General features: G+C 28.7%; 3 protein-coding genes across 3 annotated transcripts; 1 reads left to right on the top strand and 2 right to left on the bottom strand.

Moving 5' to 3' along the window:
* The first annotated feature begins 10,367 nt into the window (after positions 1–10,367).
* LOC113863241 (probable protein phosphatase 2C 65) lies at positions 10,368–12,989 on the top strand. The gene is made up of 5 exons (XM_027496746.1): positions 10,368–10,596; positions 11,386–11,724; positions 11,822–11,936; positions 12,028–12,251; positions 12,489–12,989. Exons 1-5 carry the CDS (start codon positions 10,381–10,383, stop codon positions 12,879–12,881), a joined length of 1,287 nt encoding a protein of 428 aa, XP_027352547.1. The 5' UTR covers positions 10,368–10,380; the 3' UTR covers positions 12,882–12,989.
* A 1,224-nt stretch (positions 12,990–14,213) lies between these two features.
* LOC113863816 (aldose reductase) lies at positions 14,214–16,902 on the bottom strand. The gene is made up of 8 exons (XM_027497538.1): positions 16,762–16,902; positions 15,963–16,013; positions 15,762–15,835; positions 15,588–15,675; positions 15,306–15,512; positions 15,002–15,073; positions 14,664–14,909; positions 14,214–14,303 (listed from the first exon to the last, which is right to left on the bottom strand). The coding sequence occupies exons 1-8, from the start codon at positions 16,900–16,902 to the stop codon at positions 14,214–14,216; spliced, it is 969 nt and encodes a 322-aa protein (XP_027353339.1).
* A 2,897-nt stretch (positions 16,903–19,799) lies between these two features.
* On the bottom strand, positions 19,800–22,384 carry LOC113862453 (patellin-6-like). Its single transcript, XM_027495539.1, has 5 exons — positions 22,329–22,384; positions 21,134–21,782; positions 20,871–20,995; positions 20,509–20,650; positions 19,800–20,075 (listed from the first exon to the last, which is right to left on the bottom strand). The coding sequence occupies exons 1-5, from the start codon at positions 22,382–22,384 to the stop codon at positions 19,800–19,802; spliced, it is 1,248 nt and encodes a 415-aa protein (XP_027351340.1).
* Positions 22,385–25,578: the final 3,194 nt, after the last annotated feature.

The following is a 25,578-nucleotide window of genomic DNA, read 5'->3' as shown; positions in this document are numbered from 1 at the left end:
AAGGAATCGATTTCTTCAAACTCAATAATCTATCACTTACATTGAAAACTGTGAATAACTTTACTATCAAGTTTTTTATCACCAAGTTTTATCACGGAGTCCATTTTGGTTATAGGAATTTCAATCTTTGGAAAGTTTTTTGCAACATGCTATTGTCTTTTCTTCTTATGGTAGCAAGCATGGATGCATAAAACTTTTAAACTCGTGGTGTCACGGGTAATAACATGTAACGCTTAAATTGGAAGGCACAGAATATCTTATCTCTGATAGGTAGCTTGGCCTCTTGCAAAGTTGCGACCCACTTGGTGGGGAAATATCCACCAATCCAAGTGCTACTCTCTTTCAACTTCACTATCATGATAGTGTGACTGTTTCCACTAACCATCTTCTCAAATTGGCTTGCTATTGCGACCTTCACGAAGATTGCAGCTGTTAGTTTTGGATAAAAATTAAAATTGTAACTGTCATTGGCCCAGTGATAGTGATCTTTCTTGCAATGAAAACTTTGTGTGTACGCTGTCATGCAATTACTAAGGCCAAAGAAAGAAAAGCAAAATTTAATCAAGAAGCTGCAATCTCTCAACCAGCATAGTCAAACACGATTCGGCAAGTGGAAGCCGCTGATATTTTTTATGGATTCATATTATTCACACACTATTTTTATTTTTGAAATGGTTCTTTAGACAATCATAATAGGTTTAGATTTTGTGGGATTTTATGCATGATTCTAATGCAAGTTTAATAGCCAATTTTTCTCAGGCTTCTCACGAATTGGTTACATTGTTAATGTTAATCTTTTTAGGCCATCAAGTTTGATTTTTCATTTATGCTATATATAACAAAATATAATCTTCACTTTCTTAAAGTAAAAGTATCTCTTATTCTCTTAAATATTAACTTTTATTATTGTTTAATGTTTTTTTTTATATTTTTACTTTTTTAACATATTTAATAAATGATTCTTTTACATTAAACTTTTCGTTTCATTTCAAATCTCAACTATTTATAATCTCAATCAATTCCTTTTATTTTTTTTAAAAAGATTTCTCTTTTCTAACTTAAATTTGAACTGCTTATAATTTTCTTATGTATTTGAATTAATTATACTTATTTCCATTATAAATTTAAATATTTTTCTCTTAAAATTTCTTTAAACTTAAAATTTTTGACCTAAATCAAATATATCATTGTAATGTGCAAAACACTTAAAAAGTTTCTAAAACGTGTTCTAAAAATGAATTTGGTTCTTCTAAAGTGAAGGGTATACTTTAAAGAATAAAGTATATAATTATAATAATTAATTGTTAAGATTGTGAAAAAGTATGAAAAAATAAATAATTTTGAATCCTCCTATAATATCCTTCTATTAATATTCTATTTACTGAAGATAAAATTGAATAGTTTTCTAGTTTTAAGACATTAAATGTACATATTTTTTTAAGCACTTTCTTATTAAATAAAAGGAAAATTAACGACAAAATATTGTAAGAGAATGATTTTAATAGTTAACTTTTCAATCAATAATTATATTATTTTAAAATACATGTTTACTTTATAAAAAGAAAATTCGATAGAAATACTGATCGTAAAATGATAAAATAAACTCAAAATATATTGGCGACAATTATATATAATTTTGCTTGCCTACCCCACTAAGAAGAAGAATTAAAAAGTGGGATTAATGGACTTTTACATAAACCCACTTTTACATTGTTGGACCATTATTCGTTAAAGCCACAAATGCTCATACTGCATTGCTCATATTCCTTTCATACTATATGTTTAATTTTTCTTAATCATTTATCCGTACAATAAAAAGTAATCAACCTCATGATTAAGAAAATAAAAACAAAAAATTTAACCAAACTTTTATTTGCTCGAATTATTTCAACTAAATCCAGACTTCTTACTTTGATTTTTTTTCTTATCTTTGTGATATAAAACATTATTTCTATTATAGATTTTTGAATTTGTATTTTTAATAGGTGTTATTATTTATTATCAAACTCGTGAATGAATTGACAAAATTTAATATCTCGTAATTAATAGTTTGAATTTAAGTTTAGTTATTTTAAAAAAACTTTATTGTCAATAATTCTATCCGACTTAAATAAGATCACTATCGAACGATATTTGTAATTTAAATTATATATATAATAAATACTTATTTGTATATATGTGATAACTGTGAAAATTAAATGTTTTTACCTTTCAAATTATTTCTTAATTTTACGTTACTATTATTAACTACCATTTTTTTTTTCAAACCACACACGATATTTTACTGACAGTAGAATTCTTTGTTTCCGTGGAAAGTGAAAGCTTCCATTTTGATTCTCTTATCAAATACTATGCTTTTTTGGCCTGGTAATGATATTAGAAGATAAATTAGTAAAATAGTATATTTAATGCTTCTTTTTTTATTAATTTAACTGTTTAATTTAAATTTTTATAAAGAGAATCATATTTATAAAAGTTTATACAGTTCAAACACTAATTAATATTTTATCATCATATTACATTTTATCATCTAATATATTATTTAAACAATTCTAATGTATGTTAAAGATATAAAATAAAATATCATTGAATAATAAATATTTAAGATTATTAAAAGTTATAACATTAAATTTTATCAATATATTAGTTGTTATGATTTCTAATAAAAAATTATTATATACAAATTCTGGTTACATACCGTTAATTAGACATTGAAAAAAATTAATTAAAATACAAATAAATAACTATTATTACATTACGAATTTATCAATGTCTAAATTACAAGAATCATTGAATTTATAAAACTTGTATTTGATAATAAAAAATGGAAAGGAATTCATTTATTTTAACAGTAAGTTTTGACTTACTCTAGTTAATAACATTTTATAAATATCAAAATTTATTAACTTAATCTATTTAAAAGTTTTCAATAAATAAATAAAGCCTACTAAATTTTATAAATTATTTAACACTTCATTGAAATATAAGTAAATATTTATTATGAAAATACATATTTATGAAGAGAAAGGATCTTCTTACACCAGTGTAAGTCTAAAAACTCTTACACCAAATCTGAACCTTTTATTTAACTTACATCTAACGGTCAGTAAACTAATAAATTATAACCTGTTAGATGTAAGTTAAATAAAAAGTTTAAATTAAGTGTAAGAGTTTTTAGACTTATACTAATGTAAAAAAATCTTGCCTTATTTATGAATATTCAAATTATTTACAATTTGATATACATAATTATAAAAATAATGTCATATGATTTAACAGTTGAATTAATAAAACTTGATAATTATAAAATTTTTAAGCAAAATAAATTGTTTAGACTTACTTTTAAAGTAAGTGAGTCTTTCAAAAACTAAATTTAATATATATGTCATTTTATTAAGTTTAGCACTTGATGTAATTATTTTGATCTTATTTTTTTTAATTTGTTATTTTTTTTCTTTCATTATTAAGTATCTTCAATTTTATTTCTTTATAAATTCTCTAAATTAGTTTGTATTTATTCATTCTAAAATATAATAATGTTGATACGAACTTTTAATAGTTAAATGATATTTGAACTTCTTCAACTAATAACTCGCCCTCTTTATTTCCATCAACACTCCACTGCCGCAGAGCCAACTTCTAGCTTTGTAGAGACAAAGTCTTCATTGACTTTGTATTGAAATCATATCAAGAATGCAGCTGAAAGGACACGGAAGGTGACGGGAGCTCTTCATTTTGAATTCATGGTATATGCATTGTTCATTGAATTATTAATGCTTACACATGGTTTTTATAATATTGATTTATGAGACTGATCAAACAAATGAATAAACTTTTAGAAAAAAAAAATGAGAAGAATAAAAATTGACCATATAATTTCGTGTATTGAAGGAAGAATACGATAGTTGAAGAAAAGTATCTCTCACTAATATACAAAATGAATAAATGAAAGGAAAAAAATTGGTTTGAGACTAGGTACGGTTTCAGAATAGTTGAAGCACAATGCTAAAAAAATCCTTTTTATGACTTATGTCATGTTACAGTGGTATTTAAAGGGTGAAGAAGAATTCTTTGTTGAAAGATATGTTTTTTTAATAAAAATATGCAAATTGATTTTATTACTATTCATCATATTAGTATACCAAAAAATATGCAGACAATCTTCTTCATCATATTAGTATTCAAACACTTCTTGATTAGATGAAGTAACTTTTGTAAATGCATCTTCGTTAAGTTGATTTCTTACATTTTTTATTCTATTGTATACCAAATAATCGATCTCCTACACACAATTTTATTGCGTCTCTCTGTTCAGTAGCCTGTTTTTTGTGAGACTTATGTGATAAAGTTTTTTCAATGCCATTACTATTTAGATTATATATATATATATATATATATATATATATAATAATAATAATAATAATAATAATAATAATAATAATACTAATAATAAAAAATATTTTACACAAAAAATAACATGATAATGGTGACCACACTCCTTTTTTGTTGTGTGTAATTTAAATGGATGTTGATACCCACTTAATACAAGAGTATTGAAAAATTTACTCAATCAAAAAATTATTCTCACACTATTCAAGTTAAAATATTGATATTGGACAGGAGAACTATGACTCGATCGTTTTAAAGCAAAATCTAATTTAATTTATTTAACAAAATGAACTATTTAAGATTAAAAATTATAATATAATATTATATTACAATATTAAATTTTAAAATGAGTAAATTTTAAATTAAAAACTTTAATATTTTTTATTGAAGTTTGAGAGTACTCTACTACATACCCTTTGAGAAAGAAAATACTATGCTTATATGAATTTTTTGTGTTACTACTACTTGATGCATCTTTTTTATTAATATTTTTATATTTTATTTTAAAATAATACTATTATTTGTGTATTTTAATTTTTTGTTTGTTGTATTTACTAATTTTAAGTTTAAAATTTATTTAGTTGTATCGTATTTGTTGATTTAAAGTGTGAAACTTTATACTACTAAAATTGTTTAATGATTTATGAACTGATGTTTATTTAATTGTATTTATTGTATGTTTAGTAATTTACTTATTTAAAGCCAATATCTGATTTGAAAGTGATATATAAAAATATATAATTTTATTATAAATATTCAAAGTGTTGAATCATTTATTTATGATCTTAATCTCTATTTCTTTTCTTCATGTCTTAATCTCTTGAAATTTTCTTAAGTTCTTCCATCCCTTTTATTCGATAGTGGATAGAAGTTAGTGAGTCTCTCTCCTTAAGGTCTTTGATCTCTTGAAAAATTTTAAAATTCTTCCATTCTTCTCTTTAAAATGGTAGATAGAAGTTAGTGAGCGTACTTTCTTTTCTTATTATCATAAGTCAATCCTTATTTTGGTAACAACTTTTTTACCTATCCAAAGGGTGAGAAAAAGTTTCATTTTATTTGAATTTATAATTATGCTCTACTTACTCTATCTTTAATAATTAACAATTATCACATTAAAATTTATAATTAGAGTTAGGCCATAAATTGCATAGACCATTAGGCTATAAATTACACGAACCATTTGTTAAATTGTTAGAATAATCTGACACCTTAAACTCCAATAATGTTGACAACATTTTTGTAGGTCTATGAAAATGTAGCGGTGTTGGAGTTGATTATTGGGTTATAATAGTGAATTTAAGAAGAGATAAAAAAGTGAAAGAGGTGGTAGGAGCTTTAGAGATGTAGACCATTGCAAATGGTGTGACTCTAGGGAAAGGGGGAGAGAGAGAGATGATAGCAGCTTTGGGATACAATCACAAGTCATTGTAAATAGTGTGGCTCCAAGAAAAGAAGAAGAGAAAGAAAAAAGTAGTAAACGCTTTAAAAACGCATACTATTATAAATGGTGTAATTTTGAGAAAAAAAGAAAGGTAGTGATGATTTTAGGTCACAAACCACTATAGCATAACTTGGAAAGAAAAAAAAGGTGTGAAGAAGATATAAAAAACAATTGTTTTAGCATCTATGTCACTTAATTGCAAAATTTAACTTTTTAAATGAACTTAATTACATGATTAATTGATATATAAGAGATTAATTGAGCAATTTAAATAAGTAAAAAACTAATACACATTGTAACTATCACTTAAGAGGCTAATTTAATAGTTTACTTTATTCTTATTCAACATAAAACACCAAAATATATATATATAAAAAATTAACATAGCATTAAAGTGACATTTTAATAAAAAAAATATTTTCACATTTAGAAATTAAATATTTTGACAAAACAAATTTAGAAAATAATACATCACAATTTGTAAAAATCGATTCTACACAAATTATATTTAAAAAGAGAACTGATAAATAACAGAAAAGATGATTATACGAATTTATGTATATTTTTTCATTCCACCGATATTGAAATAAAAAATAAAATAAAGTCTTTATCAGAACTTACAATAGATTGTTTTGTAAACTGTTTTCATCTATTATTTGTGCAACAAAGCATTTCTCATCTAAAAACATGTTTAAAAACACCTTTTCTTACAAAGTTAATTGATTTTTTAAATTGTCAAGAAAATAATAATTTTTAAAATAAACTAAATTAAATATACACTTTTTATAATCCTTGAGTTGAATTTGAGTTTTGGTTTAAGAACATGGATTGCATTGGATTAAAAAAAATACATCATCTAGGTAAAAACATTCCTTTTCTTGAAATTATGTAAAAGGTTTGAATTTAAACATTGTCACTTAGGCTAAATTTATCTAAACAGGCCTTTGTATATATATAAAATAATTGTATGGATATTTAAATGTAATCAATTCCTTCTACGAAATGTTTTTTTTTTTTTAAATCTTTTATCCATACACAAGGACACACTGTGACAAACCTTTGCTCAATTATGACTTTTTGAATTCATCCACATAAACAAGTCCACGTTGACTTTCTTGTTTCAAAATATCTCAATCAGAATATCAAAATGCAGCTCATACAGGACATGATGTCTTTTAACACATTCATGGATCAAATTGAACACTTCTTATCTGAGAAGTTAGCGTCTACCTGCATTTCATTAATGTTTATGTCTACCTATTTTAGTATCGCATTATATTACTCATGATATTTATTGCTAAATTTAATGTTTGAGTAATGTTTACGAATAAACTTCTCTATAACACATCTTTATTAAAATTCATTAAAAATTATAAAAATTATGTTAGTCTCATTTTTTTACTTTTAAATTAATTTTTTCATATTTTTTTATAAAATTTAATCAATAGTAAAGACTGTGTTAGAGAGTATTATTAACATGCCTTATAAGAGGAGGCTATTCAAATAAGATAAAGTAACAAATCTTGATTAAAGTTGGTTGAGGATTAAGAAAATAAATATAAAGTGTTAAATAAAAAATTTTATATAAAAAATTTAATAATTTTTAACAATTTTTTATCTATACTTAGTAGTTAAAAATGATTTTTTTTAAGATGTAAAGATTATTGAACTATATTTTGCATTTTTATTTTTTACTCAGCCAAAAATTTGGATTTAAGGGTTTTGAAAATAAAATATTTTATTACAAGTCATGTTTAAATTTTGTGTTTCTTTATTTTTTTTCTTATGAATACTTCGTTTAGAGGAAAAGTTATTTTAATATGGGATTAAGTAAAATAAAATACAGAAATATAACCTATTTTGTATATTTACCACAATATGACTTTCTAAATAACGCAAATGATAATTTAATGTGAAGAGTATAATGGCAACGGGTCATAATGCCAAAGAATGTGACAGTTGCTTTTATAAAAATGCCATTTGTCATTTTTTAAGTCATTGTAGTACATGGAATTGGTCAAAAATGGGTCAAATTGTCTAGCCATTGCAGGTGATGTCGCGTCATTTGGAGCTTTGCATCAATGCAAACTGGTGACTTGCGAGTTTTGACCTCTTGGCATGCATGCAGGAAGTGGCAGAAGCAGGTCTAAAACCTGTAAACTCGCAATTTGCAAGTTTTGAACACTGTTTAAGCACACGAAGCAACTATTGCGAAGAGGAATCCAAAATTCCTATGCATTTTTTTCCTATATATATTAGGTCCAATTCTTGTTACATGTGTGAGAGGGTATTTTTGAAGTGAAAAAGAAGCATCCTGAAGAGGAAGAAGAAGTAGGATGGGAGAGAGAGAGAGTATTTTCAGAAAAAAGAAAAAATTTTAAAAAATTTTGATATTCATAAGTTAGAATTTGAAAAAAGAAATGGTTAAGGATTCAACTATTGAATCAAAGAAGCATATTTAAGAACAAGTTTGAAATCAAAATATAAGTGTTATTATTTTAATGATGAGGTATGTATGCAAGACTACCAAGATGGGTATGTATGTTGGACATCGATACATAACATTTTCTTTAAATCTTTAAATGATACAGTGTATGGAATATACTTTAAATCACATGTAAAAATCACACCTTCACTTGTATTTAGTATAATTTCACCATTGAAATAAACAATGGCAATACTCATTTTTTCCTTCTACAAAAACACAAAATTCTCAAAAACTAGAAAGAGATATGTATGCATGACTACTAAGATGAGTATGCGGATACTCAGAGGGGGTATGGACATTTTCTTAAAACACAGGTATGAGATGGGTACTGTAGTACCCTATCCATACTCTACCCATTGTCATCCTTATGGCAGAATCTTCTTACACCAGTAAAAGTCTAAAAACTCTTACACTCAATCTAAGTCTTTCATTTAACTTAAATCTAACGGGTTATAATTTATTAATTCACTGACTATTAGATTTAAGTTAAATAAAAGGCTCAAATTGGATGTAAGAATTTTTAAATTTATATTAGTAGAAGAAGATTTTTTCCCTATATATATATATATATATATATATATATATATATCCTTAAATTTTACTTTCCCTGTTCTTTTAATAAGATACTTCTTAAATAGTCTTAGTGATCCTTATGTAAGATACTATTTTTTTTTCATATTTATAAAATATAAATAAACAATTTATCAAAGTGAATAAAATATAATTATTTTTAATAAATTTATATCATATTTTAAATATATTAAAAAGTATTAAATGATTGAATTAATAGCATAAGATAAATTTAACATAAATTAATGTATTTAAAAATATATTTTTATAATTAAGATAAAAAAAATACTAATTTTAGTGTTTTTAAAAATAGGATTAGAAGTAGTGTTTATAATTATTTTTTCTAAGGTATGCATAGTAAAGTTATCAAATAACATACGATAAAAACTTATGTATATTAAATTTTTATTAAAAATTATTAGATGTCAAACAATTTAATATATTGATAACATTACATGTTATAATTTTACAAAAATTAACTATTATTTATTTTATTATATGCCTTTAGACATATATTAAAATTTTTACAGCTTTTATGAAATATTTATTATTATTCTTATTTTTTTACTAATAAATAAAGTTAATGGGCGACTTAAATTAAGATTAACAAGAATAAACATCGCTAGTACTATTAAATTTCATTATATTAAATAAGGTTAAAATTATTACTGTCTCCATTTCTTTTTATAAGAACTTTTTAAATAATTTTATTGGTTATTAATATAGTTTTTATAACAAAATTTTAGATATATATATATATATATATATATATATATATATATTTTAAAATATATGACCTTCATTGATGAATCTTTTGAATTTTTTAATAATTAATATAATAATAGAATTTTAAGTTTAATCAGAAGATAAACTTGAAATGTTATAATTATTTTTTTTAAAAATAATACATTATTTAACTTCAATATTTTTTAATATACGTGATTTAATTGAAAGATTTTAATAAAAAATATTGAAAGCAATATGTAATAATATTTTTAAGTAATACAATTTTAATTAATTTTATTAATCCTGTAATTTAATTATTCACTAAAAAATTGTTTAATTTAATTAAAGATATCGAAGTAAAAAAGTTAATTTTTCTTCTTGTCTTTTTTCAATTTAGACTTTGACTTTTGCTAACCGGGAAAATAACAGACAACAAACGAAACCACCTAAGGTACAGACAATTATGTGCAGTTTCAACCTTTATGAGAACATGACAACCTCTCTTCCCAATCATTCTTCTATTCGTGTTTGTTCCTACCCCTTCCATGCATTTTTGGTCCTTTCCACCTTCCCTCTATGAATTTTTCCGTTACCTTCATAAGCCTCTGCATCACTCTGAATTCTGACCCCTCATTGCTTCCTCAAGAAAAATTCCATTTTTCTTAAGTTTCTGGCTTGTTTTCTCCAGAATATCTTCTGGGTACTCCCTGGAATTTCGTGGGGTGCCCTTGTTTTCTTCGTTGGAAATTGTTGTTGCGAGGCAGACATGGGAGGGTGTTGTAGTCACGATGTTTCAGTTCGAGGGAAGGTGGATAGTGAGGTAGATGATGGAGAATATGAGTATGATCATGACAATGACAATGATGTGTCCTATGAACATTGTGGAGCATGGGTCAGGTTAAGAGGATCCTCTAGGTTTGTGTCAATGTATACCCAACAGGGAAAAAAAGGTGTGAACCAAGATTCAATGACAGTTTGGGAGGTACCGATTCTTCATGTATTTATTTACATATTTTGATTTTCCGCAATTTATTTTCATTACATGTGATGGTTTTTTGACAAAACTTTTTGATTGATTTTTTCAAGTTTACAATCCTTTCTTGTGGCGTGGAATTTGCTGTTTTCTTTGGCCACGGGTTTTTCATTTCATGAATCATCAACTTTTGGTGAATTTGAAAGCTAAGATTCTCATTAGAACGTAGTTTATTGTATGTGTGATTCCCTATTCTTACAATTATGAGTTGGTTTGTTCACTTTTTCCCCTCTTTGTTTTCTTTGAATTTTCATGATATTTATTTGGTTGTCTCTGCCTTAATTGTCTTGTCAGCATGACTTTATTACCCATGTTATGTGTCTCTTATTTTTTAGGTTATTGAATGTAAAAACATCATGATTCATTTCAACTAGCCAGTTATGGATTTGAAGCCTGCATAAATTATATCCTTGTCTGCACTTTGTCCATCATAGCATTATTCTTTAATTTGTACACTTTTGCAAATGTAGAAAGGAAGCAGGGTAAGTAATTATCATAAAAGGTTAAAAAGCATCCTGTGTGCACCTTTGAAGTAGATTTGTTCTTACCTTGGGTCAAGGGAATTGCTAGCAAGATTCTTCTTTGATGGCCATATCTATGCTTGATATTTTTCTTTGGCTTTATGGCCCTAGTAATAATAGAATTGAGTAATTCTCTCTCTCTATCCTATGGTCTTTATTACTTTTTAATTGATGAAACATATGGCTGATATTAATGTTGGATATGCTACATTATTAGGACTATACTGGAGAAAAAGATATGATCTTTTGTGGTGTGTTCGATGGTCATGGTCCTCTAGGCCACAAAGTTTCACAATTTATTCGTGACAATCTACCCTCAAAACTGTCTGAAGCAATCAAAATGTCACAGCAGAAGGTCTGCAAATATTATGATGCTAATGATGCAGATACTGCCAGTTTTGATGATGTCTACCCTGAGAATGGCCACAACATGTCCCTTGCTTCATGGGAGGGATGCTTTCTGAAATCCTTTGATGAGATTGATGAGTACCTTGCTCAAGAAATTAACACTGACAGCTATTGTAGTGGTTGCACTGCTGTTACTTTAATTAAACAGGTATAACTAAGTGTTCACAATAGCATTACCTCCTAGTCACACACTTTTTACATGATAGAAATAACTACATGCATCACTTTTCCACCTAAAATTTCAGGGTGACCAGCTCATAGTTGGCAATTTGGGTGATTCTCGTGCAGTTCTTTGCACAAGGGAAGGAGACGAACTCATTCCTATTCAACTCACTGTTGACTTGAAACCAGATATTCCAAGTAGGTCTTGGTTTTGGCCACAGTTTCCAAGTCTTATTACAAGACTATTAAGTCTAAAGTATAACCATTTGTTTTCTTCAATGTCTCTCAGGCGAAGCTTCAAGAATCATTAACTGTGAAGGAAGAGTTTTTGCAGCAGAAGAAGAACCAGACGTATACAGAATATGGATGCCTGATGATGACTGCCCTGGACTAGCCATGTCAAGAGCCTTTGGAGATTTTTGCCTCAAAGATTATGGCCTAATCTCACTTCCTGATGTATTTTATAGAAAAATTACCAAGCAAGATGAATTTGTGGTTTTGGCAACTGATGGGGTAAGTAACATTAGAATGTTATTACCTTCGTACACTTGATCTTGAATCCAGAATTCTTAGGCAATAAACATTATTCAAACAGTATTGTATCTTTCTGAGTTTTACTCAATTCATATATTTTTCCCAATTCGAATACTAGCTAGATCAACAGGGTTTTAACATGTTTGTTTCCAAACACCATGCAAATATTTAATCCAATCATGAAAGCATTGAAATAAGTATTTCTATTTTTTACAGGTATGGGATGTGCTCACCAATGTTGAAGTAATAAACATAGTTGCTTCAGCACCAAGAAGGTCCTTAGCAGCCAAGTTGTTAGTAAAGCGTGCTGTTAGAGCGTGGAGATACAAGTATCCTGGTTCCAAGGTTGATGATTGTGCTGTTATATGCTTGTTTTTCGATGAACAACCTTTTTTATCACATTCTCAATCCACTAGAAAGAATAGACATCGTAGCAAGAACCTGCATAAATCCACTAGAAATGAAGACACTGAAACTGTGGATGGCAAGGTTGGGGTTGAATTAGATGAAGAATGGAAAGCCCTTGGAGGGTTGGCTAGAGCCAACTCTATATCAAAACTTCCACGCCTTGCTAGGAATATGAGTAGACGGCAATCATATGTACCTTAATGGGAGTTCAAATCCATTAACACTGGGCCTTCTGAGAAGTTAATACGTGCTCAAATTGTATTTAGTTGGAAAAAGAGGGGTTGAATCTTGTAGGATTATATGGGTCTACACTTAAATATGAGAGTGAAAGAATTTAATGATGAGGTTTATATGAAAAGTGATGTTTAAAACCTCATTTCAGTCAAAGGATACCAAACTAGTGTATTATCTCTATTTAATGCAAGACACAATAATAATATATAATAATTTTTTATTAAAAATTATAAAATTTAATATATTGATTACATTAACTATAATTTTTAATAAAAAAATTCAATTTATTAATTTTATATTGTGTATCCTTGTATCATTAACTTAATTTATTATATTTTTCAATTCTCATAAAATAATTAAAATGTATTGTAATTAAGACTACAGACAATAACTTAGAAGATGTAATGGTGGTACCTTCTCATAGCAGGGGCCACCGTTGATTAATTATTCACCAGTATGACTGTCGTCAATGGCTAGATTTGTCTCAACAGTTTCATAGATTGATGCTTTATTGTGAACGCTGACTTCTCACATTATCTTGGTTTGGTTCCTAATGCTGCCTGTGATAAAACTTTGTCTAGATTTGAATGTATGCAAAATTGTCCTGCTTTTTTAGGAGTACCAATACCCATATTCAAATACCACTGGAGATTGATTAATCCAAGTCAACTAAAATTAAATGGACAAAAAAACTTAAGAATGACTTATGTAGAATTATTTATATATCGTAACAACATTAAATACAATCTTTTTATTAAAAAAAACTAATTTTAAATAATAAATAGTACCAACATGTATAACGGGACACGCTATCTGCTAAATGTTATTTGATAATAGCTCAATGTATAGCAAAATTTTGGCCAAGGAACAGAGTTCAAGAAAGAACTATGGAGGGACCTCATTTATTTTGAAAATTGAGCTACGTTAATTCAATTCACGCTAAAAAGCACCACAAAACATTGCAAGACGGCTAGACGTTGATAAATAACGTCGGACACCAATTAATCACAGGGGTTATTTGGTTAAACATGAGAAGTTATTGATTATTCTAACTTCAGTAATAGACAAAATAAGGTCCTTGATTTCAAAATTAGTTTAGTCTTTCTAAATACCGAAGCAATTATAGCAATATATGAACGAGAAATCTGCATATATATATATATATATATATATATATATATAGAGTGCTTGGACATCAAATGTGCACAATCTGAACCATTTTTAAGAACCACAAGTACATTAATCTAATGCTAAGTAGTGCCGTAAAAAAAGAGCAACAAAGTAGCTATGAAGTGTGGTCTAATCTTCATGGTCCCAAATATCTGCCACACTCCTGATTGGCCCAGCGCTCTTGTTCACAAAGAGGTCTTCACCATCCAGAACTCTCCTCTACAATGTATCATTAACAAAAGGCAAGATGAAGAAAGTGATGATAAATTCAGGGAGCCAAAAGAACCAAGCAGCATATAGGATTTTAATCCTTGTATTATAACAATTCAATAGATATAAAAGACAACTTTTCCTTGCAAATTGAAATCCATGCAAGAATAGTGATTGTTTTAAGTTTATAGACCCCCCCTTAAACTTTTTTATGTAAATTAAAGGGGAATCAACTATATGACCACTCAAGTCAATAGTAAAAAAGAATGGCAAAATATTCAGATAAAAATTCTGGCTGTTTAGTATTTATCTACAACTACAACACTAGAATGTTTAAGTCAATGATGTGCATACACAATGATATGTGACTACCTGATCTTGTATGCTGCTAAGGGCTCTGAAGTCTTGCTCTGGAAGTTCCCAATTGAATACACAAACATTTCCTTTGATCCTGTCTGGGTTGGTTGATTTGGGGATGACACTCGTCCCTCTCTGGATGGCCCAATTGACCAATACCTGTCCTGGGTTCTTGTTCAGCTTCTTCGCTATCCTATCAACTGTGTGATCATTGATTAGATCTCTCCCACCATCTGATGAGCCTAGTGGAGAGTAAGCCTATAGACCAATTTTGGCATTTTAATCATGACCCTTAATCACAAATGTCTTAAAATGCAATGAAAATATCAAAATTGCAGTGTGTTAGTTACCGTAACATGGATGTCATTCTTCTTGCAAGCCTCTAGCATCTTATCATTTCTCCACCCAGGATGCATCTCCATCTGTAACAAAATAGCAAATACTTCAAGGAGAAACAAGTTTTTTAAATGAAATAAAATGAATCAAAATTATACTCCTAATTTTTTTAATAAAATCCATCATCTAAATTCTTCACACAAGCCTACCAACATCGAAAGAACTCAATTTTTGCCTTATAAAAGTATTAGTAGTTAAGTTTGAAAAGTTTCAGCTCATCCGAACTGAACCAAAATCTATGAAGATATAAAATTCCACCTGGCAGACAGAAGGCATTATTTGAGCAATGCTCAGCAACTTATCAAGCTTTGCAAGAGTGAAATTGCAAATTCCAATGTCTTTGACAAGGTTTTCCTTGACAAGCTTCTCCATTTCTCTCCATACCCCTTCCATGTCAAACTCTAACACATCTCCAGCTTTGGGAGGTCTGCTAGCCCCATCTTTCAATCGAAATGGCCAGTGAATCTGCATTTAATACCTTAAAACCCTGTGTCTTCTTTGACATATCAAATCACATGCATCATGGATGAAAATTATTACCAAGTAAAGATCAAGGTAGTCAATTTGGAGTTCTTGAAGGGTATTGTTGAGGGCTGGTCTAACCCTTTCAGGGGTCATGTCAGTGCACCTAGAAGGAATAAAATTTCACACACACGAACACACAAAACTGGTATTAATAGGACCTATTTTATATAATATAGGTTGGTTCATTACCATAGCTTGGAGGTGACAAAGAGATCCTTTCTTTCCACTCCTGCTTGCATTGCAGCCTGGAGTGCGTGTCCAACCTACAATAAGTAGACAGAATATAAGAATGGGAAAGAGGTGGTTTGAATTAATAAAGAATGTGTCGTAGCTTAGATAGTATTTTCAAAATCCTAACACACAACTTAATTATGAGAAACACAATCATACTTCTTCTTGAACTCCATACTCCCAAGCAGTGTCTATGTGCCTGTAACCAGCCTGCAACCGTAGGTCAGATCATGTAAGAACCAGCTTCACAAGAATGAAAAAAAATAATCTTGATTTAGGTTCAGCTTGGTGAGTTTTCTTTTTCTTTTTTTACTCTCTTTTTCTTTTTTTACTCTCTCTAAAAAATCTTGATTTAGGTTCAGCTTGGTGAGAAACTCTTGCCATGATCCTCAAGGCGATGTGAAAGGAGATTTTATCTATTGGACAAGTTAATCTTGTAGTTCTAAAATTTAATAGAATTATATTTTAATAAATTTAATGTACTTACTCTTCTTTATTTGCAAAATAATTTCCCACTATCTTCTTTTCATCTTCTCTGCATAAATTTAATAGTTTTTTTTTAAATGTGTGCCTACAGTAAATACCACAAAATTTAATACATTAATAACTTTATAATTATTTCTTTTTAATATGTATCTTGTAACTTTTGGATACAGGTCAGAAAAATTATTGTTTTTTGTGTATCATTTTTCAGACATTACCCATAGATTAATTTCAGCAAACAATAAAACTTAGCTGAATGAATTGTTTCATGGGATGAATAAGCTTTGTCAATTTAAATAACACCAATAGATTCTAATTTAATAACGATTAAAAATTCTTCGTTGAATTCTGATCTCACTCCAGGTCCAAAAGTGAACACCCAATATTTTATGAAAGGCATAAACAAATAAACTTAACATGAACAAAAAATAAAATGAAGCAATTGGAATGAGGGACAAGAAACTAGTATAATTACCTCAACAATGGCAGTGAATACAGAATTGGTGGCTTCTGAACCAGATTTCCATGTGCCCAATCCAACAGCAGGTATGGAATGACCACTCAAAAGGGTAAATGACCGTGTCTTAGGTTCATGTAACTTAATATGTTGTGCCATCTTTCAATGTTTGCTAATAAGATGGTGTTTGTTTCTTGTGACATCTTATTATACCATAGACCATTTCTAAGTAACCGAACATATAGGAGCTCAGTGACATGTGTGACCCATTTGCATGCGTGACACGTTCACACTCATATGAGGCTGCGTGTTCCCTCTTAGAATTACTAGGCTACCTCTCTTACACGTTTCCTACTTCATTTCTCTTTGCTTCTCTTTGCTGACACATGGGTTACCGAACAATGACAATTATTTGTATCTTTTAATTCGTAGTTTTATAATCTGTATTAATAATTTAAAATATTATCTTGTTTTTCATTCTTATGCTTTTGTAGAAAATGTGATTCTGTTTTACCCAATTATGACAATAATAAGTAATCTAAACAATATACATTAATTAGGAAGGAAAAAAACAAAATCCAAATGCAATCCTTGAGCGTATAAGTGTGATTTCTTTTTAAAAATTAAATAAATTTAAATTAAAGTGATCTATGGCTCGTTATCTTTATCAAGAATTAAGTTGGAGAGTATAAGCTTAAAACATATCAACGCTTTATGTAATCACTTTTGTCAAGGTAATCTAAACATGTTATAAGCGAGTCACGGGATATATATGTGATAAAGAAACTCACACAGAGGAAAATATGATTTTCCAAAGAAAATCGGGTCTTTATTATCTTATTGTTTACTTGCATATATAGAAACCACTGAATGCTCTACTGAAATCATTCCATTTTTTATATAAAATAATCTTAGATTAGTACTCTTAAACAAAAACTAGAATCGTATGCAAGGTTTTAACATAGAAAGATAATATAAAATAAAATTTTATTACTAGTAATATCAAATTTTAAGGTTAAATTTAAACATTTAAAAGTAAGTATAATATTATTTTTAATACATTATTATTGTTGTTAATCATTTTAAGAGTAAAATTAATATATTTTTTTTACAAAATATAGTAAAAAATGTTAGTTTCTAAAATATTAATCGGGAAGAAAATCCGAAATGCATGGATCATGCATGGCTACTTCTGATTATATTACGGCCCCCAAGTCATCGAAAAACAGTATCTAACCAGAATTAAATGCTATTCACAAGAGTGTTGATTGAATTTTCCTAGGCCTTAGGTTTATTTTCAAAGTTGTTTATTAACTTGCACGTAGGTTCAATGCATCATAGAACAAGGCATGCTCAAGCAGAATGCTGGCTCTCATAGTACAAATCTGAAAGGAGCTGCTGCCACCGCTTCTTAATATAGAAATATTCAGTACAATACAGTAATCAAATTTAAGCAGAAGCAGTATTTTATACCATTTTTTATACTATATATGATGGAAAATTTAAAATCGTAACCCATCAAACATGCACGGAGCTTTCCTCTGCTGTTCATGGAGAAATAATATAAAATTTCAATGTATAAAATTCTTACACGGTCATGACTCAGTCTTCTGTTCTTGAGAAACGTAATTATTGCTTTCACTTTACTGCGAGTTCCAGAGAGAGGCGACCATGGCTCCGTTTTAATGCAGCTCATAAAGTTTATTGGAGCCATTTAAATTTTGAGTTAAGTACTTTTTTGTATAAATTTTGAATCCTCTATAAATAGTTAAGTGATATGATTTATTAATTAAATATGTGAATTAAAGAAAACTGCGATTTTCATTAAATAAATATTTATTATAATTAGTCATAAAATTTATCAGCTAAATAATGATTTTTTCTGTAACATGATTATATCAGTTAAATAATGATTTTTTGTTCATTTATGCAGAAGGATTTTTTTTTTTTTCATTTTCTTCTTTAACTTATCTAAACATCAAATTCTTTTACCCTATTTTTATTTTATTTATTTTTTCTCTCTTTCACTCTTCATCCAAAAAAGAAAAGCTTAAACAAAAATAACGTTTTCTGTTTACAAGGTGCACAACCCTCGTAAAATTTTTTTCATTTTATTTTAATATTTTCTATATGTTTTATAATAATAAATTTTCTGTTCTAATTTATGATATAAATTTCTTAGATAAGAGCTTAATAAAATAGTAAGTCTTTATTAAAATCAGTAGCCTTCAACGATATCTGTATATTAAAGTTTGTGGAATTCTATAATTTTTAATATAATTTAGTATACATAAATTTTGTTGGACATGTTAAAAATATTGATATATTTTTAGCTATAATTTTCAATGCATTCTTAATATAATTTATAAGAAAAAAAATATTTTTTTAATTTCTTAATTATTATTCTGTAACATAGGTTACCGATACTCTTTTATTTAGAACAAAATTTGATATTTTGATTGACAAAATTTTAATAGATGATAATATAATTATGTTAATTAGAATTTAATTTATTTGTGAATTGCAATTTATAATTTTAATTGAATAGGTTCAATTTTAATTGGAAGTTGGAAACAGAAAAAGGATGAACATTCATTGACCAAGCCAGAGAAGAATGCAGACATCACCATCAATCCATTAGAGGAGAACGGATGTTTTGAACATGTTACCACCTCTTCAATCAATTACATCCATCCAGAGCTGGTAATGTCAACGATTCTCAACACTTTCTAGTTCATACACATGCTACTAAACACCACTTGCTACTTTTTATATATATATATCAAGAATCCATTTATTTTTAAATTGAGAAGAATCATTTTAATAAAATTAAATTTTAATCATTAAATAAACAATTGAGATATGTACTGAATTTAAGTTTAATCATATTCTTTTGTTGAACGTGTTATAATTGCAACACTATCTCTCTCTAACATTATACTAATACAATACTTAGTACCTTTAAGTTGGCTTAAAGTACCAAGTTCAGAATAATTAACCAAAAAGGTTAGACATAGAATTAACTTCTTAAGCAAAACATCATATAGTTCCTACAATTATTTGGGACTTAAATGCACTTCAATGCTTTTTCGGACAACATAGCAATAAGCAGCAACTTTTTTCTTCCTTGAGGAAGAGTTATCAACAGATAGTACCAATTTGCCAGCTTCTTTTGACGTGAATGAGTTATGGATTGCTTCTTCTGAGGCCTCAATCTTCCTTGCCTTCTCAACTGCTATAATGTAGCTTCCTTGTGCAATTGGGACAAACTCAGCACTGTATTCCAAGTCCCACCCTCCCACCACAATGTCCCACGTTATAGTTGCACCACTCTAATCACCCAATAACAAGTAATTAACAACCCAAAGAAAAATAATATTTGTATAATCCATTTTTTTTACTAGCGTAACATTAGATATAATAAGAAATTAACATATTACTTTTTTTGTTGAAAATTGTAATATTTAGTTTTATCAGTATAATTTCTTTTAGGTGTAATGTTAAAGAAGCTAGAGAAACTATCATATAATAAATACAATTTTTTTTTACAAACAGAGATGGAAAAAAATTATGCGATTAGAAAAGATAAAAAAATATTTTTTAGAAAAATAATACGACTGTTAAGAACAAAATCTTTAATATTTTTCACATATATCAAAAACATCAACTTTTGGCTTAGTCCATGGTTTAACTTTGAAATCCAAAACCAGTAAAGAAACCGTTATAATTTACATAAATGGAGGGAGAAAATAAAAACTTTGTTACCTCAATTCCTTCTATTTGTATGTTCACTTTCTCTCCCCCTTTAACTGTGAACTCAGAAGCAGGTTTTGGGGGACCATTTTGCAAATCGCTGGGTCGACTCAGTCCACCATACACAACAGGAATAGCCTCGGGCCTTATAAATCTGAACAAAAGACAACAACCCCACTTTCAAAATACAAACTCGAAATAGATATTGTGGGCTAAATGGCATTATGTTAGAGTCATTTTTCAAAAAAGAAATACTTCTGATACATAAAAATTACAGGAAGCAAAGAATAACCCAAATCAAAATTTTCTCTAGTAATTATTAGTGCAAACAAAAATATATATATATACACAAAATAATGGCCCATTATACTAACTTGTACAGTGTCTCTGCAACATTGCCTTCCTTAGAGATCACAAACTTGCTCTTAGTCCTTTGGGTCAGAAATGGACTGAACATTGAGTACAACATGCTGAAGTACCAAGGCACATTGATGAAAATCTGAAAGCAAGAAAACAAGAAAAAAGAAACAGTGAAATGAAAGAAATTCCTACCACACCAAAGGTTTAGTTGACGTTACATTGATAACAAGGTACCATATGTCCCATTTGCAACTAAAAACAACAAACAAGTAGTTACCTTACGAGCCACCATTTCAGGATAGTTGTCTTGAAACAAAGAGAGAATGTGATTGGAAGCAACTCTAAGCTCTCTCTTGGGCATGTCCTTTAGGTCAGTGACCTGAATAAGAGAATTAACCCCACAAGGCTTGAAATGAAGAAGCTTAATGCTTCTCTCTAGAACTTGAACCCTCCACCTCAAGAACTTGTTTAGCTTCTCTTCATTTCCAAAAACTTTCTCATATATGTCCTTGTCTTTGAACACTCCATAAGCATCGTAGCACACAGGGTGTCCCTCTCTATCACACCCATGAGTGTAAGCCACTACCCCTTCAAGCTCCTTGAATCCCAAGTCTTCATCCACAACGTTGTCAGCACCAAACTTTGACCTCCAAGACAAGCACTTGAGAAGCATTTTGAGAGCATCGTTGACCCTGAAGTCCCTGGCTCTCAGGAACTTCAATAGTAACACATTAGCACTCTCATCATCACCAAGTAAATGAACACCCCACATGGAAAAAGCATGGCTTTTTGTGTCAGAAGAAGCTTGAAGCTTTTCCTTGAGCTCTTGCAGTGCTTTCTTCTCTGAAGACTTGAGGTGGGAAACCAAGTAGGTGTCTTGTTTGAAGGAAGGGGTGGCTTCCATCAAGGTGGTGATTGTGCCCTTCCTGTGCAGCTTAAGAGATATTTTTTATGTGGAAGCTCTTTGAATATAATTTATACCATGTTTGCTAGGAATAATTTACAGCATTTTTTTATTTTAATTTCGAAATAAACAATTATTTATATAATATGACATAAACTAAACACAGGGTGGGATTTATTCAACTTATTTAAAAAAAATTTAATTATTTTATTAAATTTTAGAAATGATTTTTTAAATAATTATTAAAATAATCCTAATCAATCATGCACTTGATAAAGCAAATATAAATGCAAATAAATTTAAAATAAATCATGAACAATTTATAAAAATAGTTTGATTTCTAAAAGTTATCTTCAAATTATTTTAATATTTTTTTATATAACCTATCAAATTATTTTGTTATTTTAAATAAATTTATAACACAAGTTATTATTTAAAAAATTAGTAAATAAATTATTATTTATACCATGTATCTAAATGCAATCTTTATTTATAAACACTAATTTAATATATTTTATCTCTCTCAAGTCTCTTTTCCTCGCATTATATTATTTATCATCTGTATCACTTTTCTTTCCCAAATAAACCATGAGGGAGGCCCTGAAGGGATTGTCTTTCATTCATTGTGGGTAAGCTTTTGCCTCAAGGGACAGGAAACCAACTTTATTTTACTTTTATTTTTTCCATTTATGTTTTAAAAGAATATAAAAAAATTGTAAAAGAATTAAATTTAGTTGAATTTAACAAAAGCATCCAATATCACATGACAATGTCATGGCCCATAATAATTGCAGACTTTGTTTGTCCACAATTCCTGAAAGGCACAAAACCAACATTTGTCGTATGTTTGCGGCAACAAATTTGTCCCCATAATTTGGATGAAATGGTATGGCATGGCTGTATCAATTTAGTTGATATAGAACATTAGAAAACAAAAAAAGAAAGAGTTGACAGTGCATATATCACTTTCAAGTGAATTTCTTTATGAAGGATTGATTTATTCACTATGAATATTGAAATTTGAAAGTGATTGGGCATGGCTTTGTAGGTTGTATTGTCAAATGTCAACTTCTGTACCTGAGACTATTACATGTCCAAGAGTGGTCACATATTTAGCTGCATATATGTGCAATGACTCAATTGTCAAGCTGAGCTTAATCATGCTTGCATGAACTACCTTTTTTATAGGCCTACCAAATTTGGTTCATGGGCCACTTTTTAATCTTGAAACTGAGCCATTCTTGGCATGACCGAAAATGAATTATGTATTGCAGGCTTTGGGGCTTGCTTGCTTGCTTGAAAGCAAGAAACAGTGTAAATTATTACTGAGGCAGCAGTGGAATCTCTCGACAGTTTCTTGTGTGAAGTGCTGAAAATATAGCGTGGTCCAGCGCCTGTGGTACACGCCAGGGAGATTAAATACAAGTTGAATCAACTTGGATCCAAATCAAAGAAGAAAGTAACATTATTATATTTGATTTTTGTATAAAGATTCATTTGAGTATAAAAGTTAGTTGTTTATTTTCTTTTTCTCTAAAAGTAACATTATCATATTTACAATTAAAAGGAGAGATTATTCAAATCTTTGTTAAAAGACTTGTTCAAATAGTTTTCAAGTCTCACTATTTGTTAAGTTTCCTTGTTTATGCTTGATATCACTTGCATGCTTATTTGTTAACTATTATACTCATTGGATGCATAAACATTTTGGCATGCAAACTTAAATGGCTTTTCCTCTGCAAAGTGACTCTAAGGCAAAAGTTTAGATTTCCTTTGTAGTTTATACTAAACCATATGATCAATCTTTCTCTCAAGTTGTACTTATTAATAAAAGAAAAAAGAGGGACTGTTTATTTTTCTTTTCTATTGTATCATGCAGCAAATAAAGGAAGAAACTGTTAAAGAACAAATAATTGAGACAATTACCTAAAGGAAAATGCATAGGATAGCAATAAATGTTAAAGCTTCAGTCAATGGTTCCATTTGGGGGTGATAACAGTGCCGTGAGGGTACTGCTTCAATCAGAGAAGAATTCAGAGACATCCTGTTCAAGACTCTTCCAAGTTCAAAGACTAGCATTTTTTGTCTCCATCATAACCATTATACTAAGAAACATATAAGGAGTACACTGTACAGCTTCTGCAGAATCAGGAATATGAGCATCTAAGACCTCTGCACAAACAAACAGATTTGAATCTGAAGCATTAAAAGGTCAGGAATATCCAAAATTCCTGAGGAAAATCTTTGACAAGAAGCGAAACGGAAAATGCACATACCTAGATTTGGTTCAAGAGTTTAGAGGAAAACTAATGAAACTATGAACAACTTTCCCAACAAAAAAAATCTGAAAGGAAATTTTGGTTTTGAAGCTGAGTATAAATGTTCACAATTGAAAAGCTTCAAGCTAGTGAGTGAAATAGCATAAATCTTATCATATTAGATGAGATCGGTTACAATAATGGAATTATAATTCATCATTTATTCTCTTATCCCAACAAGACTAACGTGACTTTTTTTTATTTCTCATCAAATCAAATACACATGATGTTTGTATAAGCAAGACCAAGTTTAGATTTCTTCGAATTTGTTTCAGCTTTTGAAAACAGTTATTTTTAAGATATATAAAAAGTGATATTTTTAGATTTTTATAAAATTATAAGTTATTTTATTTGGTTATAATTATAAAAAGTAATTTTTATGTTAGTGAGCAGTTATAATACCATTTTTTTTAAAGAAATTATTCAAAATAGCTTCTCTAAAAAAGTTAACATCAGATTATTCTCAGCTTTAAATTTTTTTATAATCTTAACCAAACAACTTAAACTAAAAGGTAATTATTAAAAAAACGCTTTTTTCATAAAAATAGTCTTAACCAAACGGGCTCTTAAATAGGTTTTACGGGAGTGATACGGAAGGAATAGAACCCAAGCGTTCAAATTTATTTGTTAAAGTGTGATTAAGATTAATTGATTCAACAATTAAGAAAAATTAATGAAAATATTACATTTTATTGATTTATATAAATAAAAAATATACAAATATTCATATAAAAATATAATAAAAATCTGAATTTTAGAATAAAATACTTAATTTAAATATTTAAAAAATTAATGAAATTAAATGTGAGCAATTAAAATTATACATAAGTTAAAATTAGGAAATAGAAGAACAATTAATCCTAATCTTAATTAAATAATAAACCAAATCATTTAACTTAAGAATACAAAACTAATCCTAAAAAAAAATATTAACTTTAAATGAGATAGTCCCAGCATGATTCTAGTTTACTGTTCCTGACCCAAATAAAAAGACTCGACTGTTGTGGCACGTGTTATGGTCCATTTTCACAGTAATCTGCGGGTTTTTTTGCCTGTGTAGGGTTAAATGAAAGACATTTTATCCGTATGGGGTTGTTTGACGAAAAATTCCCTGTCTAAGGTGATTTGTGAGTGTCGTAAAAAATGTTGGCGACACATGACCAAGTATCAGCTGAAAAAATGGCGACACAGGTGCCAGACCCGACTACTGAGAGCGGTTCAATTCGAACCGCTCTTAAAAGTCATGTTAAAGAGCGGTTCACACCAGTGTCGGGTTGTTCAGGACCGACACACACTGATTGGTCTCCTTTGTGCTTCTGGTTCTGTTATTCATCTTTTTCGGTGAAAAATTTTTGCAAATTGAAAACGCAGAGGTGGAGGTGGAGGTGGAGGTGGAGTGGAGAAGCAGGGCTTGCATATTTTTAAAGCTTTGAAAGGTAAGAAAAAAACATTATAGTGTATATTAGATATAAATATAAAATATTTATTCTTGCTTCTGTT

This window comes from Abrus precatorius, unplaced genomic scaffold (assembly GCF_003935025.1).
Source record: "Abrus precatorius isolate BTA unplaced genomic scaffold, Abrus_2018 Scaffold3, whole genome shotgun sequence".
NCBI classification, from domain to species: Eukaryota; Viridiplantae; Streptophyta; class Magnoliopsida; order Fabales; family Fabaceae; genus Abrus; species Abrus precatorius.
Note: the sequence above shows the minus strand (reverse complement) of the source record. Positions and strands in the feature narration are given on the sequence as shown.

Bases quoted from the DNA above. Each gene is read 5' to 3' on its own strand.
- LOC113862453 (XM_027495539.1), bottom strand. From the start codon at position 22,384: ATGAATGAAAGACAATCCCTTCAGGGCCTCCCTCATGGTTTATTTGGG. The intron at 21,783-22,328 runs GTGATACAGATG...TAAGCTGCACAG, and splicing joins GGTTTATTTGGGAAAGAAAA to GAAGGGCACAATCACCACCT. The intron at 20,076-20,508 runs GTAACAAAGTTT...TTGGGTGATTAG, and splicing joins TACAAATAGAAGGAATTGAG to AGTGGTGCAACTATAACGTG.
- LOC113863816 (XM_027497538.1), bottom strand. From the start codon at position 16,902: ATGGCACAACATATTAAGTTACATGAACCTAAGACACGGTCATTTACC. The intron at 16,014-16,761 runs GTAATTATACTA...CTACGGTTGCAG, and splicing joins TATTCACTGCCATTGTTGAG to GCTGGTTACAGGCACATAGA. The intron at 15,513-15,587 runs GTAATAATTTTC...TATTAAATGCAG, and splicing joins ACTACCTTGATCTTTACTTG to ATTCACTGGCCATTTCGATT.
- LOC113863241 (XM_027496746.1), top strand. From the start codon at position 10,381: ATGGGAGGGTGTTGTAGTCACGATGTTTCAGTTCGAGGGAAGGTGGAT. The intron at 10,597-11,385 runs GTACCGATTCTT...CTACATTATTAG, and splicing joins ATTCAATGACAGTTTGGGAG to GACTATACTGGAGAAAAAGA. The intron at 11,725-11,821 runs GTATAACTAAGT...CTAAAATTTCAG, and splicing joins CTGTTACTTTAATTAAACAG to GGTGACCAGCTCATAGTTGG.